This window comes from Columba livia, chromosome 6 (assembly GCF_036013475.1).
Source record: "Columba livia isolate bColLiv1 breed racing homer chromosome 6, bColLiv1.pat.W.v2, whole genome shotgun sequence".
Lineage (NCBI taxonomy): Eukaryota > Metazoa > Chordata > Aves > Columbiformes > Columbidae > Columba > Columba livia.
In genome coordinates, this window is record NC_088607.1 from 24983944 (window position 1) to 25004006 (window position 20063).

Consider the following 20063-nt stretch of genomic DNA (forward strand, 5'->3'; position numbering starts at 1 on the left):
GCTATACCTGCTTTGCAAAAAGTATTTCCCAAGAAGTAAAATAACAACTACATAATTTATCCAGGGAAATGCACAGGAAGGACAAACAGTAGTGAATTAATTGCCCATGTGAAAGAAGAGAAAAACTATGTAGGACTCAGTGAGGAAAATATTGGAAGCCACATCTTTGTTATCCTAAGATGCCTCTTAGCAGTATTAATTTTTTTTTCTTTTTTCACAGTTCTGATCGCTTCTCATGCCTGAATTTTATTTCCCAGTTACATCTGAGTTACATATAAATATTGAATGTGAACTATTTTCTGTCTTTGTAACTACGGTCTGGTTTTCTGTGTATCATTTCTCTGTAGCGGTGACTATAGCAAGAAGCGATTGTTTGGTTTTTTTCTAAGTATAACTAAACTAAGAAGGCCAGTTTATCCTTGCCTAATGACCATCTGGTACTGGTGTATCAGGGCACGTAGTAAATACATTACAGAGTCTTCTGATTAGTTGATCTGTAAACAGTAGCAAAACAGCTGTTTAGCAGTAAACTCATTTTGCAAAGAGCAAATGTAATTGCTTACAAATCTGAAATTCAAGACAATGACTGTTACTTTTTTGGTAACTTCTTCATTTTTTTCTTTGCATTAGGTTGTAGTTGTGCCAAAGTCATTACCTTATTTACCTATGTTTGGTCTCAGCCACATTTTATATAGATATATTGGTATGCATATTGGTATATATGCAACAGTGAGTACTGCTCATTTAACAGGTGACACTTCAATCAAAGACTATAATAAAATTCCTGCTTTGTGTTCTATGAGACCTCAGAAGTCTCATTACAGGAATATATGACAAAGCAGAGACCACAGATTTTATTTAAAATTTAAAATTCCTTGTGGACTTTTGTAACAAAACTACCTCGTATCTAGTAAATTTAACCAGTAATAATTGCATACTGCCTACAAACGACTTCTGTTTCCAAACTCTGTGTGTATCTGTCTCATCTAAGAGAGAAGTAAGCTTTTCTAGTGTGCAAAATCATTCCTATATCATTTACAAGTCCTTTGGGGATTTCATTGGCTGAAAAGCAAAATGCAATTCAAGATCAAACCTGCTGGTACGTCAGTTGTTTCTCTTCTTTAGTAAGTGAAGTTTGTAGAAATAATTTTTATTCATACATTCTAGCTGCTTTGATAGTCACAATTCTATAACAAGGCTTTCATTAGTATTAAAGTGATATAGTGCAATCTTCTAAATGTATATAATCATAAGCTAATTTTAACTTCCCACCTAGATGTTCAATAATCATATAGAAGTATGTTATTCCACAAACATAGTTCATGAGGTAACATATATAAACACATAAATAAATGCTACAGAGCAGCTTCCATGTACTTATCTATTTTGGAGAAATTCAATAAGTATACACATTTGCTATTTTTAAGAGGTGAAACTACATCTTTCAATAAATTTAGCTGCTTTCATTTTATATGTGAGTTTAATGTTATCTAGAAAATTTCTGACATTAGGAATAGAACAACTGTAGTATCGCATTATGTTCACTGCCAGAATCCATGCATGATTGCTCAACTAAAGACCTTATATTGCTAATTACTACCACATGCCCATATCCCAGGCAAAGGAAAACTTATTGGTTCTGACAATCCATTCTTTCAACACTGAATTCCAAATGAAAACTTAAATTTTGGCCAAACATAACATTTCATCAATCTTGTTCTATTGATTGCAAAATCAACATCAAACAAGGGGTACTAATGGCTTCTTACTGTGCAGTTCCCAAGCTTAGATTCTCTGATGAAAGACTCACATGAGCAAAGGACATCTTTAAAGTACTTAGCAATTAATAATTGAAACAGAAAACAATGCATAAAGAATTGAACAGTTTGTATGCTGATGACAGAGCTAAGTTTCAAACAACAAGTTATATGGGCAGTAGAGATCAGCAGAGAAAGTACTGACAACAGAGTAAGCTAAAAACAAACAGTGCATATAAATAAAGCCAAAAAAATAACAAAAATAATAAAGTGGAAAAAAAACCCCAACATATAAAGCACGCCCCAAAGCTAGCAGAAGCATGTAATCTCGAGTTGAGCTTTTCAGGATGTGGGGTTCTGACTGAAGATCAGGTCCAAGTTTAGAGACATCTGAGCAATGCTGGGTACTAGTGACAAGGTAGAAAGGAACAGACTAAAACACTATATGTAAAATAGTTTTTATCCACATTCCCCCTCTGCTATTACTCCTTTGGAGACTCAAAAACAGAGGTGCAACTTCTATGTTTAAAAAATTTCTCTCTTTAAGAAAACAAATACGAATAAAAATATGAAACTGAGTAGGCCTCTGTCACAAATAAATATTTTAGGAAATTAATGATACTACTCTATCTCAGAAATAAGTTAAAGCATTTTGTTAATCTGGATAAGTGAATTATGATGTGAAAAAAAAAGGCTTTAGACATTTGATGGTATCTCAAAAAATGAAAATATTGCAGTTTTCAATCATCATCTAATTGCCTGAGTATTCTTAAATATACAATACTATAAGCTATAAGGAAAAAACTTTGATTTATCTACCCAGTGATGTACAACAGTACTGTAGAATTAGCTCTGTGAGATATTTACAGTCTTTCTGCTCCACTGAGAGGAAAAACAACCTGACAAAACCATAATCCAAATTTATAAAATTATGCATGGGTGATGATTCGAAAGGAATAAAATAAAAAACATAACTTCTTAAAGTAAGGGGAGGGAGAACTAACTAGTTGTATTGTTGCAATACCTTCATTATGTTATATGGAAAGGATTCTATATGACTTGTCTTTTAGGGCAAATATATCTCTACCAGTGAATATTACAATGGTATGGAATGACACAAAAGATGGCAACAGAGGTGATATAAAGGAGAAGTTACTATACTGGCAAGTACATCTATTATAGTTCATTAAAGGCTATAACCCAGCAGGTCTAGATGCTGGGAATGCCAGAAAGAGCTGATTTTAACTTGGTCAAGAAAACAAGCAGGCTTTCAACAGAAATGTAATGAGCTAATGTGACCCCACTTTAACTTTTGCTACCAGGCAAAAATAGTATTTTTTATGGGTTTGCTTTTTTTTTTCCATACTATGGCTACTACTTGCTCTTCTTAAGATAGGTTTTATATGGAGTGTGGAAGGAAATTACTTTTAAATCCCTGGTCATATATTCTAAAATCACAAGGGTTACCATATTCATATGAAGTCAGCATGAGATCTGAATCTGCTGTTTGAACAACAAGAAACAGCACTGTCAGACTTCTGACATTGTCTAATGGAATAAGCTGATCAACATAAATCCCATATTTTGCACTCGAGTAAACCAAAGCTATCTAAAGAACTGAGCTGGGTGAAGATCATGTGAATTATCACTGTCACTTAGTTAAGAGATGACCGCATGACAATATGATGCCCAAAACTGTGAAATGACAAGTCAGCCCTGTTCCAGAAGCTAAATGCATATGCAATAGCAGCATTTTTTACATGTCAGTATAGTCTTAGTGGTATCCAGGTTCCCTTGAAGTAGGGGCAAAATGTTGTGACTTGTACCATAGCATAGCCCAGGTCTCTAATTATAGTGTGACGACTGTCCAGTGGTAACATCTGATGTCAAGGAATACAGCCTTATAAGCTGTGAGTCAGCTGTTACCACATTCAGGGGCTCTTTAAAGTCACACAACCACACCTGGTCTTTTTTGACTTACTTTCTGCCTCGGGTTGAGTTAAAAGTCCCGCCGTATTTCTTCCGATTAAGGATGAGAGCAGCAATTTCTGGCACGTAGCGAGCAAACATTGCCTACATGCATGAAACAAAAACACAAAAAAAAAAAAGAAAATGGCATGCAGAGAGTGTTCTACTGCAGCAGAGGCAGCAGAGCCTCTTGGGATACTTACTTTCTTCCACTAACCGCACTATAGGAACCACCATATTTCTTGCGGTTTCCTATTAACTCTATGATTTCAGGGACGTAGCTGGCAAACATGGCCTAAGAAGAAGATAGGAGACAGAAGAAAAGACTAAAAAGAGAGGCCAAAGAAAGGGGGATGATGAATATTTTCAGAAGATATATATCTTTAAGATCTGAAAATGTAAAAGAATTAGATCTATGAAGTTGTTTAAAAAGAAAATTTTAAAAATGCAAAAGTTCTTATCAAACAAAACAAGAAGCGCAATGCAAAAGTTGGTCTTGGAGAAGGTACACACCTTATAAATTAAGAAAGCAATCCAAAGAGGAAAAATAGGGACACAAAACAAAACAAGAACAAAATTAATTCAAACTCATATCTAATCACAAAATATAGTTATGTCTAATTCTTCCTGAAAAGGGGAGGGGAAAAAAACTATCCAAGCTCCATTGAAAACAAAACAAAACAAAACAAAAACAAGTATTATGAGTACTGTTACATTTCTGTTTTAAAAGACAGACTTTTTTCCCCCATGATTAGGATTCAAAAGTAGCAAAAACAAGATGGAATGAGGGGTTATTCCCCTGTCAAGAAACAAAAGGGTCACCACCCCACCCCCAAAAAAAAAACTTTTCCAAAAGTTTGTTTTCAAAAGGATTGGAATAACACATGATAGAAAAAAGATTTTGAGGAGAAAATAAAAATTATTCTGCCATGTTTTGTCCAACAAACATCTTCCTTGTGGCTGGATATATAGAAGAGCTACTGCCAGTTGACATAGTCTTTGACTTCATATGTCAATAAGCATCGATGGGAATGCATATATTTGTGCTCATATATATACTCATATCCATGTATCTGCATGTGTCTCATATATGGCATTCATAAAATTAGTTATATGCATATCACCTCTGCAAGATGTAGGTATATCTGAAATCAATATACGAGAGTAAAGTGACGATATACATTTGTATGCGGGTGCACAGTATATATTGTGAGTAATACATAAAGCACTTACCTTGCACAGTGTGATTAAAATAAACCTTGCTATTTCAGAGACTAACATTACAACAGGTCCTATAATATTACTAACATTTATATGTAATAGAAAAGTTGACATAAGACAATTAGTTACTTTGGTACTATGCACATGCAGGACAGAGAACATGAGAATTTGCTGATACAAAAGCATACGGGTTATGGCCATGTGACAAACTGTGTGCTACATGACATGAAAGGATGTTTGAAATGAAAGAGAATGTGGTTTGCCTTCATCTGGATCAGGCAAGCTGCTCTTTAAGACAGTCCAAAGCCACAGTGTTTGTTGGAATTCTGGGAAGGAACACAGAAGGGTGGGTAGAATTTCTGAAACCGCAAAGTGCCTTTAAGTATTAATAACAGCCTCAAAAAATGCACTACAGTCAGTCACTAAAAAGTAAAGGACTACAAATAACATTATAAGCTGAAATATTAAGGCACTTCATGCATTCACAGGCATTACTCATTTAAATGCATTTTAAAATTCTGACTCTACTAAACTGGACTAATTGGACAAGTTCTGCCAAAATATCTATTAAAAAATGGGGTGTATTAAACATGTTTAGAAGTTTTATAATTAATTTTAATTCACTAAACCAGATATTCTTTTTCTTTAATCACAGCACTGAGATATACAGATAGCTGGAATAACAATAATTAAAAAAAAAAGAGTTTTTACCAATCCCCCAAGGATGAAGAAGACCATGAAAAGGCGACCAAGGGTTGTTTTTGCATAAACATCTCCGTAGCCCACAGTGGACATTGTAACCATCAGTAAATAAACACATTCCCAATACGTTAGTGGCTGATTATTTTGGAAATTTTCCCATGGATCCCCTGAGTTCTCCACCTTAAAATGTACAAGAAAACATAGAATTAATTAATAGAGTTGTACCACAAATTACTGAAATATGTGTGTGTATATATATAATTTGGCACATAATATAAAATCTAGATCATTTCCTGTGATTTATTTTGAACAAATACAGAATCTAACCCTGTCCCAATTGTAGCATTACAGCTCTTTTGCCAATATGCACAGTCTTGCCACTCATACTATTTATGGAAAGTATCTTTTCCATTCACCAATAAATAATATAATTTACTAGCACAGACAGGCAAGTTCATTTTATAGCAGTTTTCTTAGAATATTTTCAGGGTAAATCTTACTTGTAACGCAATTATACTTCTTCATGTTTTTGTTTTTAAGTATTATGTTTTTTTGGTTTAAAGTGTTATTTTTAAAGCTATTGAAGGCATTACTGATACATTAACTTTAGTGATACGCTATTACTTTTCCAAGAGGCCAGCTACTGTACATTACAAAGTTATGAATTTATCAGTGGGAAAGGAGAATACCTTCTAATACCTTGTTTCACAGTAAAGATTTTGAAGTGTGAGGATTCCTACAGTATGAAAGAGAAACTGATGCCGGGGTTGGGGGGAGGAAGAACAAAAGAAAACAAATAAAAAAATACCCAAAAGAAACAAAACACCAAAACAAACAAATTTAAGTCCTAAAAACCAGCATTCCTTCCCTCCTCATGTTGGTTTTTTTTTGCTTCAAAAAATAGAAAAATCTAATGTTTCTATGATAAAAGTGCTATATTTACCCAGAGGAGTATAAAAAAGTGGTCATCCATTAATAAGAAGTATATCGTAAACATCCAAAATTCTGTAATTTTCTTTATCAGTGACAATTAAATTACTATCTAGTATAATAAGAGGATGAACATTCCAAATTTAATCTTATATAACTGGATGCTGCTCAAGGTAATTCAAGTGAAGTCAGTTGAATTGCTCTGGACTAACATTAATATAATTAAATTGTAATATTAGTCCCAAACTATTCCTAAATAATTTGTTACTACTAGCACCTTGAAATTTTCCTGATTCTAAGTTGATCATAAAGTGCACTTAAAGGATAAACACTTAACAGGATTTAATTATATTTACCAAACAAATCAGTAGAAGCTACTAGTTTAAAAAACACATGCCTATCAAAGACACATGGATATTCCCATTTATGAACTCATATATACTTCTATATTATCTTACATTTTTCAGGTACTGTTAAGTGTGGAATAAAAACCTGTTTTTTAAAAAAACAAATCAAAACAAAACAGCTATGTTATCACTGACTGAAAGCTACTACAAAAACTTGAAATTTAAAAACAAAATAGAAGGAAATTCTCTCTATAAAAATGCCACCTGGCATGTTAGCAATCCCATTACTTCTCGTGGAAATACAGAACTGCTTTCTTCTAGAACAATCATTGATTCCTCCGGACTTCAGCATCATTTCAGCTCGGCCAGCCCCTCCCAGGAAGCTCTCCGGGTAGTTATTTAGGACACATTGCCACCTACTGGTAATTTGTAATCATTCCAGAAGTTGCGTCATTTCAAGTCTCGTATTTTAATGCTGAGGTTAATGATGTATTACCTACTATTCAGAATTAGTTTTGAGTAGAAGCCTAAAATTCGGGAAGCTGTGATGTCTTTTTTTATTGTACTCTATAGATGTGTTAAGGGATTTCCAGAGCAAGGCAATTTCAGGTAATAAAGTAGCTCAGAAAGCAGATGATCCATGATAAAAAGTCAATGAAGTATTTTCAAATGTACTTACCAAATGTATGAACCCAGCTGCTGTCAGCCACGTGCTGATAAATATAGAGCACAGATTCACTAGCTTGATGGAATTACTGAAAATAAACAAAACCCAACAACAAATAGGAACTTAGACTGGAATTTATCACACTTTTATGATACATACACAGGTGTGCAGTTTAGACTGAAGAGATGCAGGTTCCCTAAAAAACTTGATAAAAAACCTATGCAAAATATGCATTATTTGTTCTTTTCAGAGTTCACATTTGCATAATTTAGATACCTTGAAAGAAAAATTCCCATAGATTTGAGAGCACAAATGGAAACATTAACTACATCTGTAGTCACAATCAAATAGAAATAAATAATGCTTTTTCACAAATTATTTGGGTGCATCTCAGTACACTCATCTTCTCATTTTTCATTACTATACACCTCAGCAATTATTTACATTTACATATTCTGCCACTCTGGAATACATCCATGCAGGTCCAATGAATTAAAACGAGAAATGACAATTAATGTTAACTGCTGAACACTGCATCCGTACATACAATTGACTGATGGTTTTTGAATTATTTCATTTTTCGTAGCTTTTAAGCTTCTTCTATACTCATTGTGCTTTTGACCCCAGACTTGTGGAGGCTTCAAAAATTAACAGCAAGAGGATGTTTTTCTTGCATACTCACCACATGTTAACAGTGGCATACATGACCACAGGGCAAGACTATATTTCCCGACAGTTATAGTAAACAATTATTGAATTATTGCAGTCAATCCATACATCATGCTGGTTTTATGAAAAAATTACCTTTCTCAAATTAAATAACTTAAGTATTTTACACTTCATGTGTAAAGTTCTATATAATTTTCCTGTTATTCTGCTTGCTTGAACTCCTATGAAATTCTTTGTGGAAATTCAGATGGAGCTAGAGTATTTCCTGGAGTATTTCATACTCCACATTCACATTTTTCTTAAAAAATAAAAAAACACAGATTGAAACCTACCAGTCAAACTCCGACTCTTTATAGTCTAATTAAATAATATGTTCTCTGTTGTGTACAGAAGTGATTTTGAAGCAAGGACCTCTCTCCATTCAGCGGGAAAACACCATATTATACCAAACTTAAAAGTTTGTGGAAGAAATATAAGTAAAGCTCACTCCCTCTTTCTTACAAAAATTGCTATGATTTCAAAAGCTAAGAAGGATATTCAACAAGGAAGTCCATGTATTACTATGTCTAAATAATCCTATCCACTCATGGAACTATTTGAAATAGCTCTCCTTTGGTTTTTGAAAATATTTTGAAGAAAGAATAATGCCTCAGGAAAATCACTATTATTCCTAAAGCATTACACTCCAAAATAATAAAAATTGGGAAAAATTCGCTGTCAGTGTTAGTGGGAGTAGTTTTGCAGTTTTGCAGTATAATTAATTAATGCTTCTGGTTATAACTACTTTAAGGACAATAAAAATGCAAAACAAAACAAAACGAACCTGGAAAATTGATCAGACCGGCTCCATTAAAAATAATTTTGAGAGTTAGAGTTAGTGAAGTGGGCAACTGTGAGTACTAGGAAAGAAATATAAAAATCCTCAAAAATAAGATAATATATCAGAAGTTCTGCAATTAGTTGGTGTTCCCCTGCGTCAACACATATTCCTTATTTCTCTGTTTCTTAAGATATGGTTGGTGTAAGTTTGTATTTTTTGGCGATAAAATTCAGTCATAGCACAGGACCCTAAAAAACAGGTTCCTATATTGAACCAAATAATAGAAAGCACACTTATGCTGAGCTCCGTTACAAAAAGTATTCTTCACCTGAATTTAGAACAAGAGTGACTCCTGATACAATAATGTGTCAGCTGGTCTCCACATATTAATTTAATACAAGCAAATGACAGCGGTCATTAAAAATAACTATTTACATGACTTGTTTAGTACATTTTATTTTTGCAGATTTATTAAACATTGTACCTTATCTCTCATCTATGAAATACTCCTGTGTTTCTGCCACAGTCTAAATATAGATGAAGGATTAGTCACAAACATTTTCCTCTCTTTAAGCTCTTTCCAACATCTGTGCAAAATCTCTTACTGTGAGCCCTACCTAAGCCTCGGTAGTTTTGTTGAAAAATATTAGAAAATGGTGAAGTGATGGAGAAATTTTCAATTGAACACCACACAATTCATTCTCTTTCATAAAACACAGGAACAAAAATTATTGAGTAAAATACATTTAATTTCATATTAGGGAAACAAAAATCTTTGTCAGAGCACAGCCTTTTATTACGCTGCAGAAAGATTTTGCTTTGCCTTACTGGTTCTTTTGATATAAAATTAACAATTTTTCAGATATTCAGATAATTATGTAACACTCCCACACTACGTTGTTAGGCTTCTCACTGCCTCTATTTTTGCACTGTTTAGCTTCTTTCTTTGGATTCCAGTGTTTGAAACAACCCTTCTGCCCACTGTGTAAACAATATATGCTTCTTTAACCCTTGTATCTCAGTCACTTATTCCAGGAGTAATTGTGATTTATAGGCTAGAATAAACCTTTTTCTTTACTGAGCGAAAAAAAAAGAAAAAAAGACCAAGTCTCTTCTCTAATTGCGCCAAATATTAAAAACACAGCAATGCCCTTTACACCCGATCAGTTTCTCATCTTGTCAGTATTTACTTGTTATTAATGCCAAGTACACTAAAATACCTCTAGTCAAAAGCAGCCATACAAGGAGTCTCTGCTTTACAGGCTTTCTAATAATCAATATTTGTGTTTTACAGATACTTTCATACATTTATATAAATAATCACAGAGATTATATCCAAGCTAAGAGTAAATTTTGCATCAGAGAAACGCTACTTTAAGTGAACATTTAAATCTTGAATAAGCCAGCTTTAAATGTGCTGAATGTGCTTAATGCAGTATCCCTTCCTTGATGGATCTGGAAGTTTACAAATCCACCCCTTCTGAAGGGGCTTTTAGCCTTTATCTAAAAATCCTTTGAGTTTATGAGGCTTTTCCATTGACTGCTATTTCTTTTGGCCAGGTTGTTCTCATCAGATATTCTGAGCTCCTCCACAAATTACTCTCCTCTACTGTACAGGTAGTAATCCAAGCTACTGGACCACATCTTCACAGCACATTATTTTCTTCTTTTTTTTTGACAAGAACTGGATTCCCTAGAGTCACACAGACAGTGTGAGAATTTTACAGCAAGGAGAATAGTTTCAAGGTTAAGGGTTAAAAAACAGCTGTTTACTGTGAGTGTGTACAAATCTCAATTATGTATTTTCCCATTGCTACTAATTAACATAGCAAATAAATGGAGCTACTTGTACGTAAAGCCTTCAGACATGCATCATCGACTAGTGAAGAGAGCACAGGATTTCAGAATGGAACTGAGTTTACAATAATTATTGGAAGCTGGATCAAATACTTCAGCTGGGGAATTTTAGGGAATAATGAAAGGCCATGTGTCTTCAACTGCAAGGCATGGTAAGGTTACTTTTTTTTCCCTCAAAGTGATCTTTTGTTCAAAGTTGTGCTTCTGCACAACTTTCATGTATTAATAGCCTGAAGAATCAGTGAAAGTCAGAAGGTCACTTGGAATATGCTGATGACTGTGAACACAATATAAAGATATCTGAGTATAAAATTAATTTTTCCATATGTTTTTGATGGGAAGAAGTATGCTCAGTTCAAAACAAAAACTGAAATAGAGCCACAATGGTTATTTCTCAAAGTAATTTTTAGCTGTATTCTGTTGAATGAATTGTGATTTCTGCTTTTCCAAGGCAGCAGAATATGGACTGAGTATGTGGAAAGAAGGAATACTTAATCAGTGCAGAGCTTTATAATTCATTCTGCTTTTAATTTATCAGCACTTAGTCTTTTCCAAATATTTCAACACATGAAGTAAAATCTTCTAGTGGTCACATGGCAAAAGATGCTGACATTGATAAATCATTCATCAACACAAAAAGGTTTGAAGAACACATAACAAGTTTTTTCTTTTTTCTCCAGAAAAGTAAACAGTATATTGCTAAGACCACAAACAATAAAACATTTTTGTTCTGTCACCAATGCAACTAACTCAGTACATAAGAAAATGTCTTACCTTGTTTTAAGGATATTCAGAAACTGCAAAATTTCTGAAAACTGAATCAGTCTAAGGGCTCTTAAAAATCTTAAACCTGCAGTTTAAAAAAAAAAAAAAATCAACAAACTCTGGTAAAGAATAATTCAAATTATAACATTTCACTTACAATGACAGTGATCAATGAAATCAACAGAGGTAGCATACAAAATGTCAAATACCTTTGAAATGTTCTTCCATATTTAATGGTTCCAAGATCCTTATCAGGTCTTTTTAAAAATGTTTTAAACTTATTTCCTTAATAGCTGAAGCATCCTACCAGAAAGCCTTAGTTTATGTAGGAAGCCACAGGAGGAGATGAAAGCTAAGATGAAAAAACCTCACTGAGGTTCTATTGGTAGTTCTAGTGCACGTCTTCCTCTATGAGGCTGTCAAAGATACATATAGATCTGAAACATCCTCAGTCCTCCAAGCTCTCACGTTGCTTAGTGAAAAATCAGAGATTATGGACAAGAAATCTGATAACCTGGATAAAGTACACTGTGTATATAGCTGATTAAATTGGTAAATCTTAATGACGTAAAACCTTTTGTTCTGATAATGCTCCCTATGTTCACCTTATTTCCAAAAACTCAAGCAGGAGAACAGAGAAATGACACATTCTTTCTTAAAACTGATAAATATACTGTAATTCTTTCCATTAGAATATAACTACAGGAATAGATTACATTTTGACTATTAAAGAAGTAATAATTTTCACAAAGAAATAGCATTTTTGTATTGAAATCAGGTTGCATTGATAGCAATTCACAGACAACTGCAAAACCAGTGAGACATACACAGAGAGAGCATGCGCAAAAGAAAATACTATAGAAGATTAAGGGCTTAAATTATAAAACAGACTTATGCTGATAGTAAATAATTTGGCTGCAGCTCTTCGGCATACGAATAGAAGTACATTGTGTATTATACCCATGCACAGCTTATAAAATTAAAATAAGGCTTTGAGGATAATTTTTATTAGATGGTACAGCCAAGAGTTACATAAATGTTGTGTAACATGGTATTGCAACTGTTATAGTTAGGTCCATGGTAAGTTCTTCTCATACTTCCTCCTTATTAACATTTACTTTACCCACTTCCAGTGCTATAAACCACATTTTATTTCTAGACACTTAAGACTGGTCCTGGCAAACTTATAAACATGGTCACAACCTTTGTCACCTCAGTGGAGTCAAGAGGTTCCCTTTGACAGCAAAGAGGCATTTGGTGAGATGTGTTTAAATCAAGGCTTTATTTCTGCAGTATTCTTGTGAAGTTGTTAAATGAAAATTTACTCTTGTTGAGACTTATAAGTAGCTCCTGTCTGTGTACTACATGGATATAAAGTTTCTTTGTAGTTACTGACCATGGAGAACTCTGAAGATTAATCACAATTTGAAAACTGGATTTGGGGATTTAGATGAAAAGCAACAAAATGATGCACTTGGGTCACAACAACCTCAGGCAGCGACACATGCTCGGGGAAGAGTGGCTAGAAAGCTGCCTGGCAGAAAAGGACCTGGGTGCCTTGGTCAACAGCTGGCTGAACATGAGCCAGCAGTGTACCCAGGTGGCCAAGAAGGCCAACAGCATCCTGGCTTGTATCAGAAATAGTGTAGCCACCAGGACTAGGGGAGTCTCCCTGTACACCTCAAATACTGTGTTCAGTTTTGGGCCCTCCACTACATGAAAGACATTGAGATGTCAGAGCATGTACAAAGGGTGATGAAGCTGGTGAATGGTTTGGAGCATAAGTCGTATTACAAGGAGCATATGAGGGAAATGGGGCAGTTTAGTCTAGAGAAAAGGAGGCTGAGGGGAGATCTTATCACTCTCTACAACTACCTGAAAGGAGGTTGTAGCATGGAGGGTGTTGGCCTCTTCTTCCAAGTAACAAGTGATCGGGCAAGAGGAAATGGCCTCAAGTTGCACCAGGGAAGGTTCAGATTGGATATTAGGAAAATTTTCTTCAAGAAAAGGCTTGGCAAACTTTGGAACAGGCTGCCCAGGGAAGTGCATGAGTCACCATCCCTGGAGATGTTTAAAAGATCCGTAGATGTGGTGCTGAGGGACATGGTTTAGTGGTGGATGTGGCAGTCTCAGGTTAACGGTGTGACTTTATGATCTTTGAGGTCTTTTCCAACCTAGATGATTCTATGATTCTAAGATTCTGTGATGATTTTGGATCATAGTGCTGAAACTATGAGAGACATTTCCTTCTGCTCCAGTTGCAGTAGTTCCCACAGTTGCTAGTTCTGTCCAAAGAGATACAGATGGACAGGAAGGGAAGGGATCTTTACTAGCAACCCTAATCTTCCTCAGCTCTACTCCATCCAGCTATGTCCCCCTTACTCCACTCCCTACGAACTTTTTGAAAAATGGCTGCTGGGAGACAAATCTTTTCTTTCAAATGTTTTGCACTGCATCTGAAGCTAATAAGATGGTTGAGTTACTCATTGCAATGTTTCAAAAAGAAATCTGAGAAACATAAAAGTCAGCAAGAAAATGACTGTCTCCAAACTCTTACAATGCTTAAGATATATTTTAGTTGCTGAGACTTGAATGATAGAACAGAAAGACTATGATTTCAATGTATCTTTTCTGGAAGAAGAAAATCATTATGGATTAATTTCTGCATTTGCTACAGCCTACACTATTCTAAAGAATTCCCTTCAGAGAATAGAATTTAAAAAAATGAAAGTGGAGAGATTGCTTGAACTACAAATGGAACTGGCTTGTAATTATAAAAGGTTACAATCACCTTGTAACCTCTGTATCTTGTCTAGGACATTACTTGTGGGCTGTGTTTTATAGTTAAAGGAATTATTGCATATAGATGATCAAATATTGATCATCATAAATCTCCTGCTTTGTATTACCTGCTTTGTGTGGTTCCAATATGAAGAACAGAAATTAAATTAAAATAACAGTTTTCCTTATGATGATGACAAATGAATTCTCTCCAGTATCCTACTCTTCTCAAGACCCAAACAGTTCTGTTACTAGGTTCCTATGAACATGTAATTTTATGTGATCTTCTGTACTTCCTGTCTTGCAAATAATCTGTGAGTTCCATCAACCTAGCAGGAAAGTAATATTTAACAAGAATCTCTTCTTATGTTCATAGTATCAAGGCATAACCTCTATTAGCAGGCACCAGAAAAAGGCAGATTAGTTCAATGAGATATTGAAAACTTCATAGTCAAACTACAGTGACCTTGTAAGATGCTACCTCTTCATATTCTATAGACATGTTTATAATTAATTAGCTTTTGTAGAAACATCAGTCATGCTAGAAATATTGAAATTTGGTATTTATTATAAGTTATATTCTATATCAGTCAAAAAAGTCCTCTAATAAATCAATACATATAGGAACCAGAGATAAGGAAAACCCTTCATGACAATACAACTTTTGAAACCTATAAAAATTGTGTTTCAAGTATTTTCAATGCCCATTAAAATTATATTCTCAGTTTTGCTTCAAGGTATCTCTCAAAGGTCTTTTTTAATGAAAACCTAATTGCAATACAATATTATTTTGTGCTATGTAGAGATATTGCCTCATATAAATGTCATCAGCAGAATTAATATTGCAGGAAAACAATTTTGTTTCCCCTGATAGTCACTGGTCCTGAGCAGGTGCTGAACAAGGAGTACAGACTGCTCCAGTGGGACAGAGTGTTAGGGTGCTGGATTTAGTGATGAATCTACTGGATCATTTCTGAGTTTTATAATCCACTTCAGCAGAAAATCTAACTAACTGAGTACTTTAAAATCCATTTGACATTGATGTCAGAATAAAGGAGAACCTGGCTCAGGACGAAACAAGCAGAGACTGGGAGTAGCATTCTTAGTATAAACCATGGTGAGAAAGACAGTTTGAAAGTAGGGCTGAAAGGATTACAGTTGAGCAGAGATGAAGCCTGTTTAAAGAAGGAAAATCAAAAATATTCATAAGAGGTGGGTATTCGAGAACAGTGTAAAAAAATAACTCTGAAAAGTGGCGTGTATGAAACACATAAAAAGACTGGATAATGGCAGAGCTGCAGCTGGCAGGTTTCAGTGTCCTTGTTTCCAGGTACTCAGTACCTTACTCTCAGGGGTTGAGAGTAAAAGAATCAGTTCAGTGTTTGCAACTGAAACCCACTATGCCTGCACTGTTTACTCCTCATAAGGCTACTAACACAAAGAGTCAGTCATACAAAACAACTCTCAGTAGTAGGGACAAATTACACTGTACAATGTACTAGTGCACACACCTCCCCCATAGGTTACACCATGTGGTTTGTTGTCAACATCTACTAATACCAGCTGAAATAAAGCAAGAGAGAAAGAGGAATTGCCATTCTTGAATACTTATTTCTAAAGCTTGACTGTGAAAGAGATAAGAGGTGCTGGTTTTGAATGCATGTTTGGCACTCTAAAACATTTAATAGCATTGATTGCTTGACCTTCTAGTAAGTTATGTTCATTATGAAAAACTGCAGCTAATTCAGAGACTTCAGCTTTGTTCTTCAAACAGACTACAAAAAACTGCTTCTGATAACAAACTGCAAGTGCAAAACTCAGATGAAATTAATTTACCCCTAAATGTATTATTATTTATATCAGCTTGAACTAAGCAATTGGATGAATTAACTGAATAATTCCCAGAGGAAAAGTCCCCACAGCACTTCATTGTGGTGCGGGCATTAATGACACGTGAAAATGTGCTTGCAATCATACATGCATCCATAAAATGACGACACAGTAACCCTCACAGCAATAACCTTGTTGCAGTGAGACTGTTGTCAAACCAAAAATGGCCTAAATTATTCAGTAGGTAGCCTACTATGTATCTACCCAAGATCAAAATTAAAATGAGATGAATAGAAAATATTTTGATATGTCTAACACAAGAGTAATTCTTTCTAAAGCAGCTGTAAAAAATAGCCTGTCTCTGAAAACTAACAACATGTAATCAGTAACACAATGCCCCATACTATGCTCTCTCATTGTTTTAAAATTTAATTTGACTCACAGTTAAGACGTTATCTCTTTCAGGCCCACAAACTCACCAGGAATACGACTTTTTAATATTTGTTCATGCATCGAGAATAGTAGGCAAAATTCTTGGATAGGAACACTAACAAAAACTCCCATTGTCCCAAAGCTGTCTCAGCTACTTAGAGAAATGTGTACCTCTCTCTTTCCTTAGCAATATTTGGGAATGTATTTTATACATGTGGAGAAGAATAATTTCTTCTAATATGAAATAACTACAAAACTATTTCACATTTAAGTTAGATAATCGATAGTTGAGATAGGGCAAGTTTCCTACTTATTACAATAAAGTCTATTCTAATTTTGCACATTTAATAGGATCCTGCTTGCTGAAGTTAATTGACCAAACTGCTGAACGGAATGCTCTAGAACTACTTGCTCCATCATGTAATTTTGTTTCCATCATGTCACTCACTCTTTTCTCAGCAAGAGGTTTATATTGGAATTTTCTTACAGGATCTGACTGGAACAGGATATAGTCTCCTATACTATAATTTATATTAAAAAAAAAAAAAAAAGTATCAAAAGATTAAATTTACCTAGAAAATCTCTCTAATCACAAAAAAAAATGATAAAATGAATGGCTTCTTCAGCTTGTCAGTATACTGATTCTAAAAGGATGACTAAAGTATGCCTCTGAGCTGGAGATTTTTTGAGTTGCAATGCTCAGGATAAAGCCAATAGATTCATAGATTTCTAGACAAGAAAAATCTTTTCTGATTATCAAACCAGTTTTCTTCAATAATATGAGAAAATCTTTCTAGTCAATAGTTTCTGTCTCTAGTATAATAATTTGGGTTGTAGGTGTAACAATCAAATGAACCGGCAAGTATACCACAGGATTATTTTCTTACTGTGAAAATGTTTCACTACCTGTGCTGCCTGTACTGCTGAAGGACCATTTTCAAAGGACACTGAAAATTTAAAATATGTTCTATTCTTTTTACAAGGTAATTTCCTGGATAACATGTGTGGTGAAATTTTATTTCTGATTCTGAGTTTTTGACCTGGAACCTAAAATAATAATAATAACAACAACAACAACAATAATAAATGCGCAAAACCCACCACACCACAAAAAACAAACCAAGAACCACCATGCTTGACTCCCAGATATTAAATGTCTACCCTCCCAAAATTTTATACACTGATATGAAGAATTGACACATCCACATCTTTCAGGCCAATTTTGAAGGGCCACTAAGAGAGGCCAAATACCACCCAAAAAACTGAAATAAATCTTAAATATTACAGAAATCAATGATTTGTGCAAAAGGAAACAATATGTTACTTTGAAATACTGTGCTAAATCTCGAATACAACAGGAGTATTTTTACTCATTTCACTTCACACTTGTTCAGTTCTGTGAGGTGAGGGGCAAATACCAATACTCATTACTAAGACACAGTAAAAAGATTCCTCAGACCAGAACAGTAATATAAACATAAGCAATAAACTATGTGCCAGTGGCAATGCAATTACTGTAGAAAATTATTTTGTCTGTAAAGTTTACAGCAAAACAAACTACATTATTTTAAGCTTTCTTTGACTTTACAGTCTTAAGGGTGCTGAAATATGGCACTTTCCTGTCTGTCAGGCAGTTTCGCAGTCTCTTGGCTGAACTGATGCTTCCCACTGGATTAATATACAGCAGCAATCAGGACTACCCATAGGTTACAACACCCCAAAAAGGAAATTTACATTTTTAAATCTATAAAGGGAACTAGGAGGAAATCATGACAACTTATTTGCCTTCAATGAGATTCTGAAAAATAAAAACAGGAATTGCGATACTTCTTCATTCAACATGAGGGGTCAATCTACCAGAACACCATCAAGCATTACATTTTTTCTCATCAATGAGATACATAATCCCTTTCTTCTTGCCATATGTTGCTTTTTCTGTCAACAGCACATCCAAAATATTGGTAGAAGCATTCAGACCACAGACATTCTGTATAGGATTTATATTCCTGAGAAACCATTCACCTATTCATCATCAAAAGTATCAATGGCTAGTTCTACCCTATATTTGATTAAGACCATATGGTTTAGAGAAGAATTAAAAAAAAGAAGAATCTATATTTAGGAAACCAGAACCTTTTCTGAGATGCATATAAAGAAGGGGTAATTCTTAGGGTGCAAAATAGTCCTATCCTGAAAGCCTTCACACAATGCAATTGAGAAACTTGAGATTTCATTCCCTGTGGATAAGTTTGCTTAAAGAACAAGCCAAGAAAAAACAGCATGGAGAAAAAAAATCTGCCATTCATTGGAAGCAACACAGCCAAAATACTTTGACAACTTTCCCTGCCTCTGTTACACAAGTGTACAAGCAGCAAAAACAGCCCACAGCATGAAAAAAATCAATACACCGGGACAGCAAAACTGCACCAAGTTCGGAATCTACATGGGTTGTACAGTAGTTGCTTTCAAACAATACTGTACCAAATACTTGTTAATAAATCTCTCTGCTGCACATTTCTTTAACTTTTACACCTGTCAAACTAATGACAGAAGTTTTAAAAATAATTTCTTAGTAACTCCATGTAGATTATTACATTCCATCCTTCAATAAAGGCTGGACTACTTGATTCTAGGTGAACACCGAACCCCTTTGATGAGGTATTGGACATATGGACACATTACAGCATGAGAGTTTCAGAAGAAATTCTTCCTATAAAGCAAATGAATTCCTGTAACATTATTTTGAAGCTGAAAATAAATAAAATACCTTTTTAGAAAAGAATAACACTAGCAGCAGAGACAGAATCACAACTACAGTTCTGAACAAAATATTTAGAATTGGATCTTACCCCAGTACGAGCCGACCCTATAACAAGACACCAACGAGTTTCGAAAAGTATGTTGTTCTTCCTTTTCAGGGATACTATGACCAGCTTTGACACGATATCCATTTTGGAACAATTCTCCAAGAGATTTTTTACGCCTTCTAGTACTTCTATAAGTTTCTGTACGCGTGCCCCCGGAAGGGTTATGGTAGACCAAAATCTTGCTGGGAATCATAATTATGTATCTTCAGCTTCAGGAGCACTGCATGTAAGTGTTGTGGTCCAGTCTTCAGTCACAGCATCCACCAATAGCGAAGACAGTCACACATTTACCCTTGTCTTTGCTAATTCAGTATCAACACAGAGAGAGAGCTCAGAGGTTGTTCTTTAACAGAACTTCTCTTTGGAAGCAAATTTATCTAACTGAACACAGGATAATGCAAAGTTCACCTTTATATGTTGCTACCAAAAGATAATTCAGTGTCATCTAGC

At 34.7% G+C, this 20063-nt stretch overlaps 1 protein-coding gene across 35 annotated transcripts in view; it reads right to left on the reverse strand.

Moving 5' to 3' along the window:
- The window catches only part of KCNMA1 (potassium calcium-activated channel subfamily M alpha 1), a 480013-nt gene that overhangs the window by 166272 nt on the left and 293678 nt on the right, over positions 1-20063 (reverse strand). For all 35 annotated transcript variants that reach the window (XM_065068525.1, XM_065068524.1, XM_065068523.1 and 32 more), the window contains 4 exons: positions 11713-11788; positions 7605-7680; positions 5658-5828; positions 3929-4020 (listed from right to left, as the gene is read on the reverse strand). In XM_065068525.1, the coding sequence (XP_064924597.1) occupies positions 3929-4020; positions 5658-5828; positions 7605-7680; positions 11713-11788 (415 nt within the window). The remainder of the gene's footprint in view (positions 1-3928; positions 4021-5657; positions 5829-7604; positions 7681-11712; positions 11789-20063) is intronic.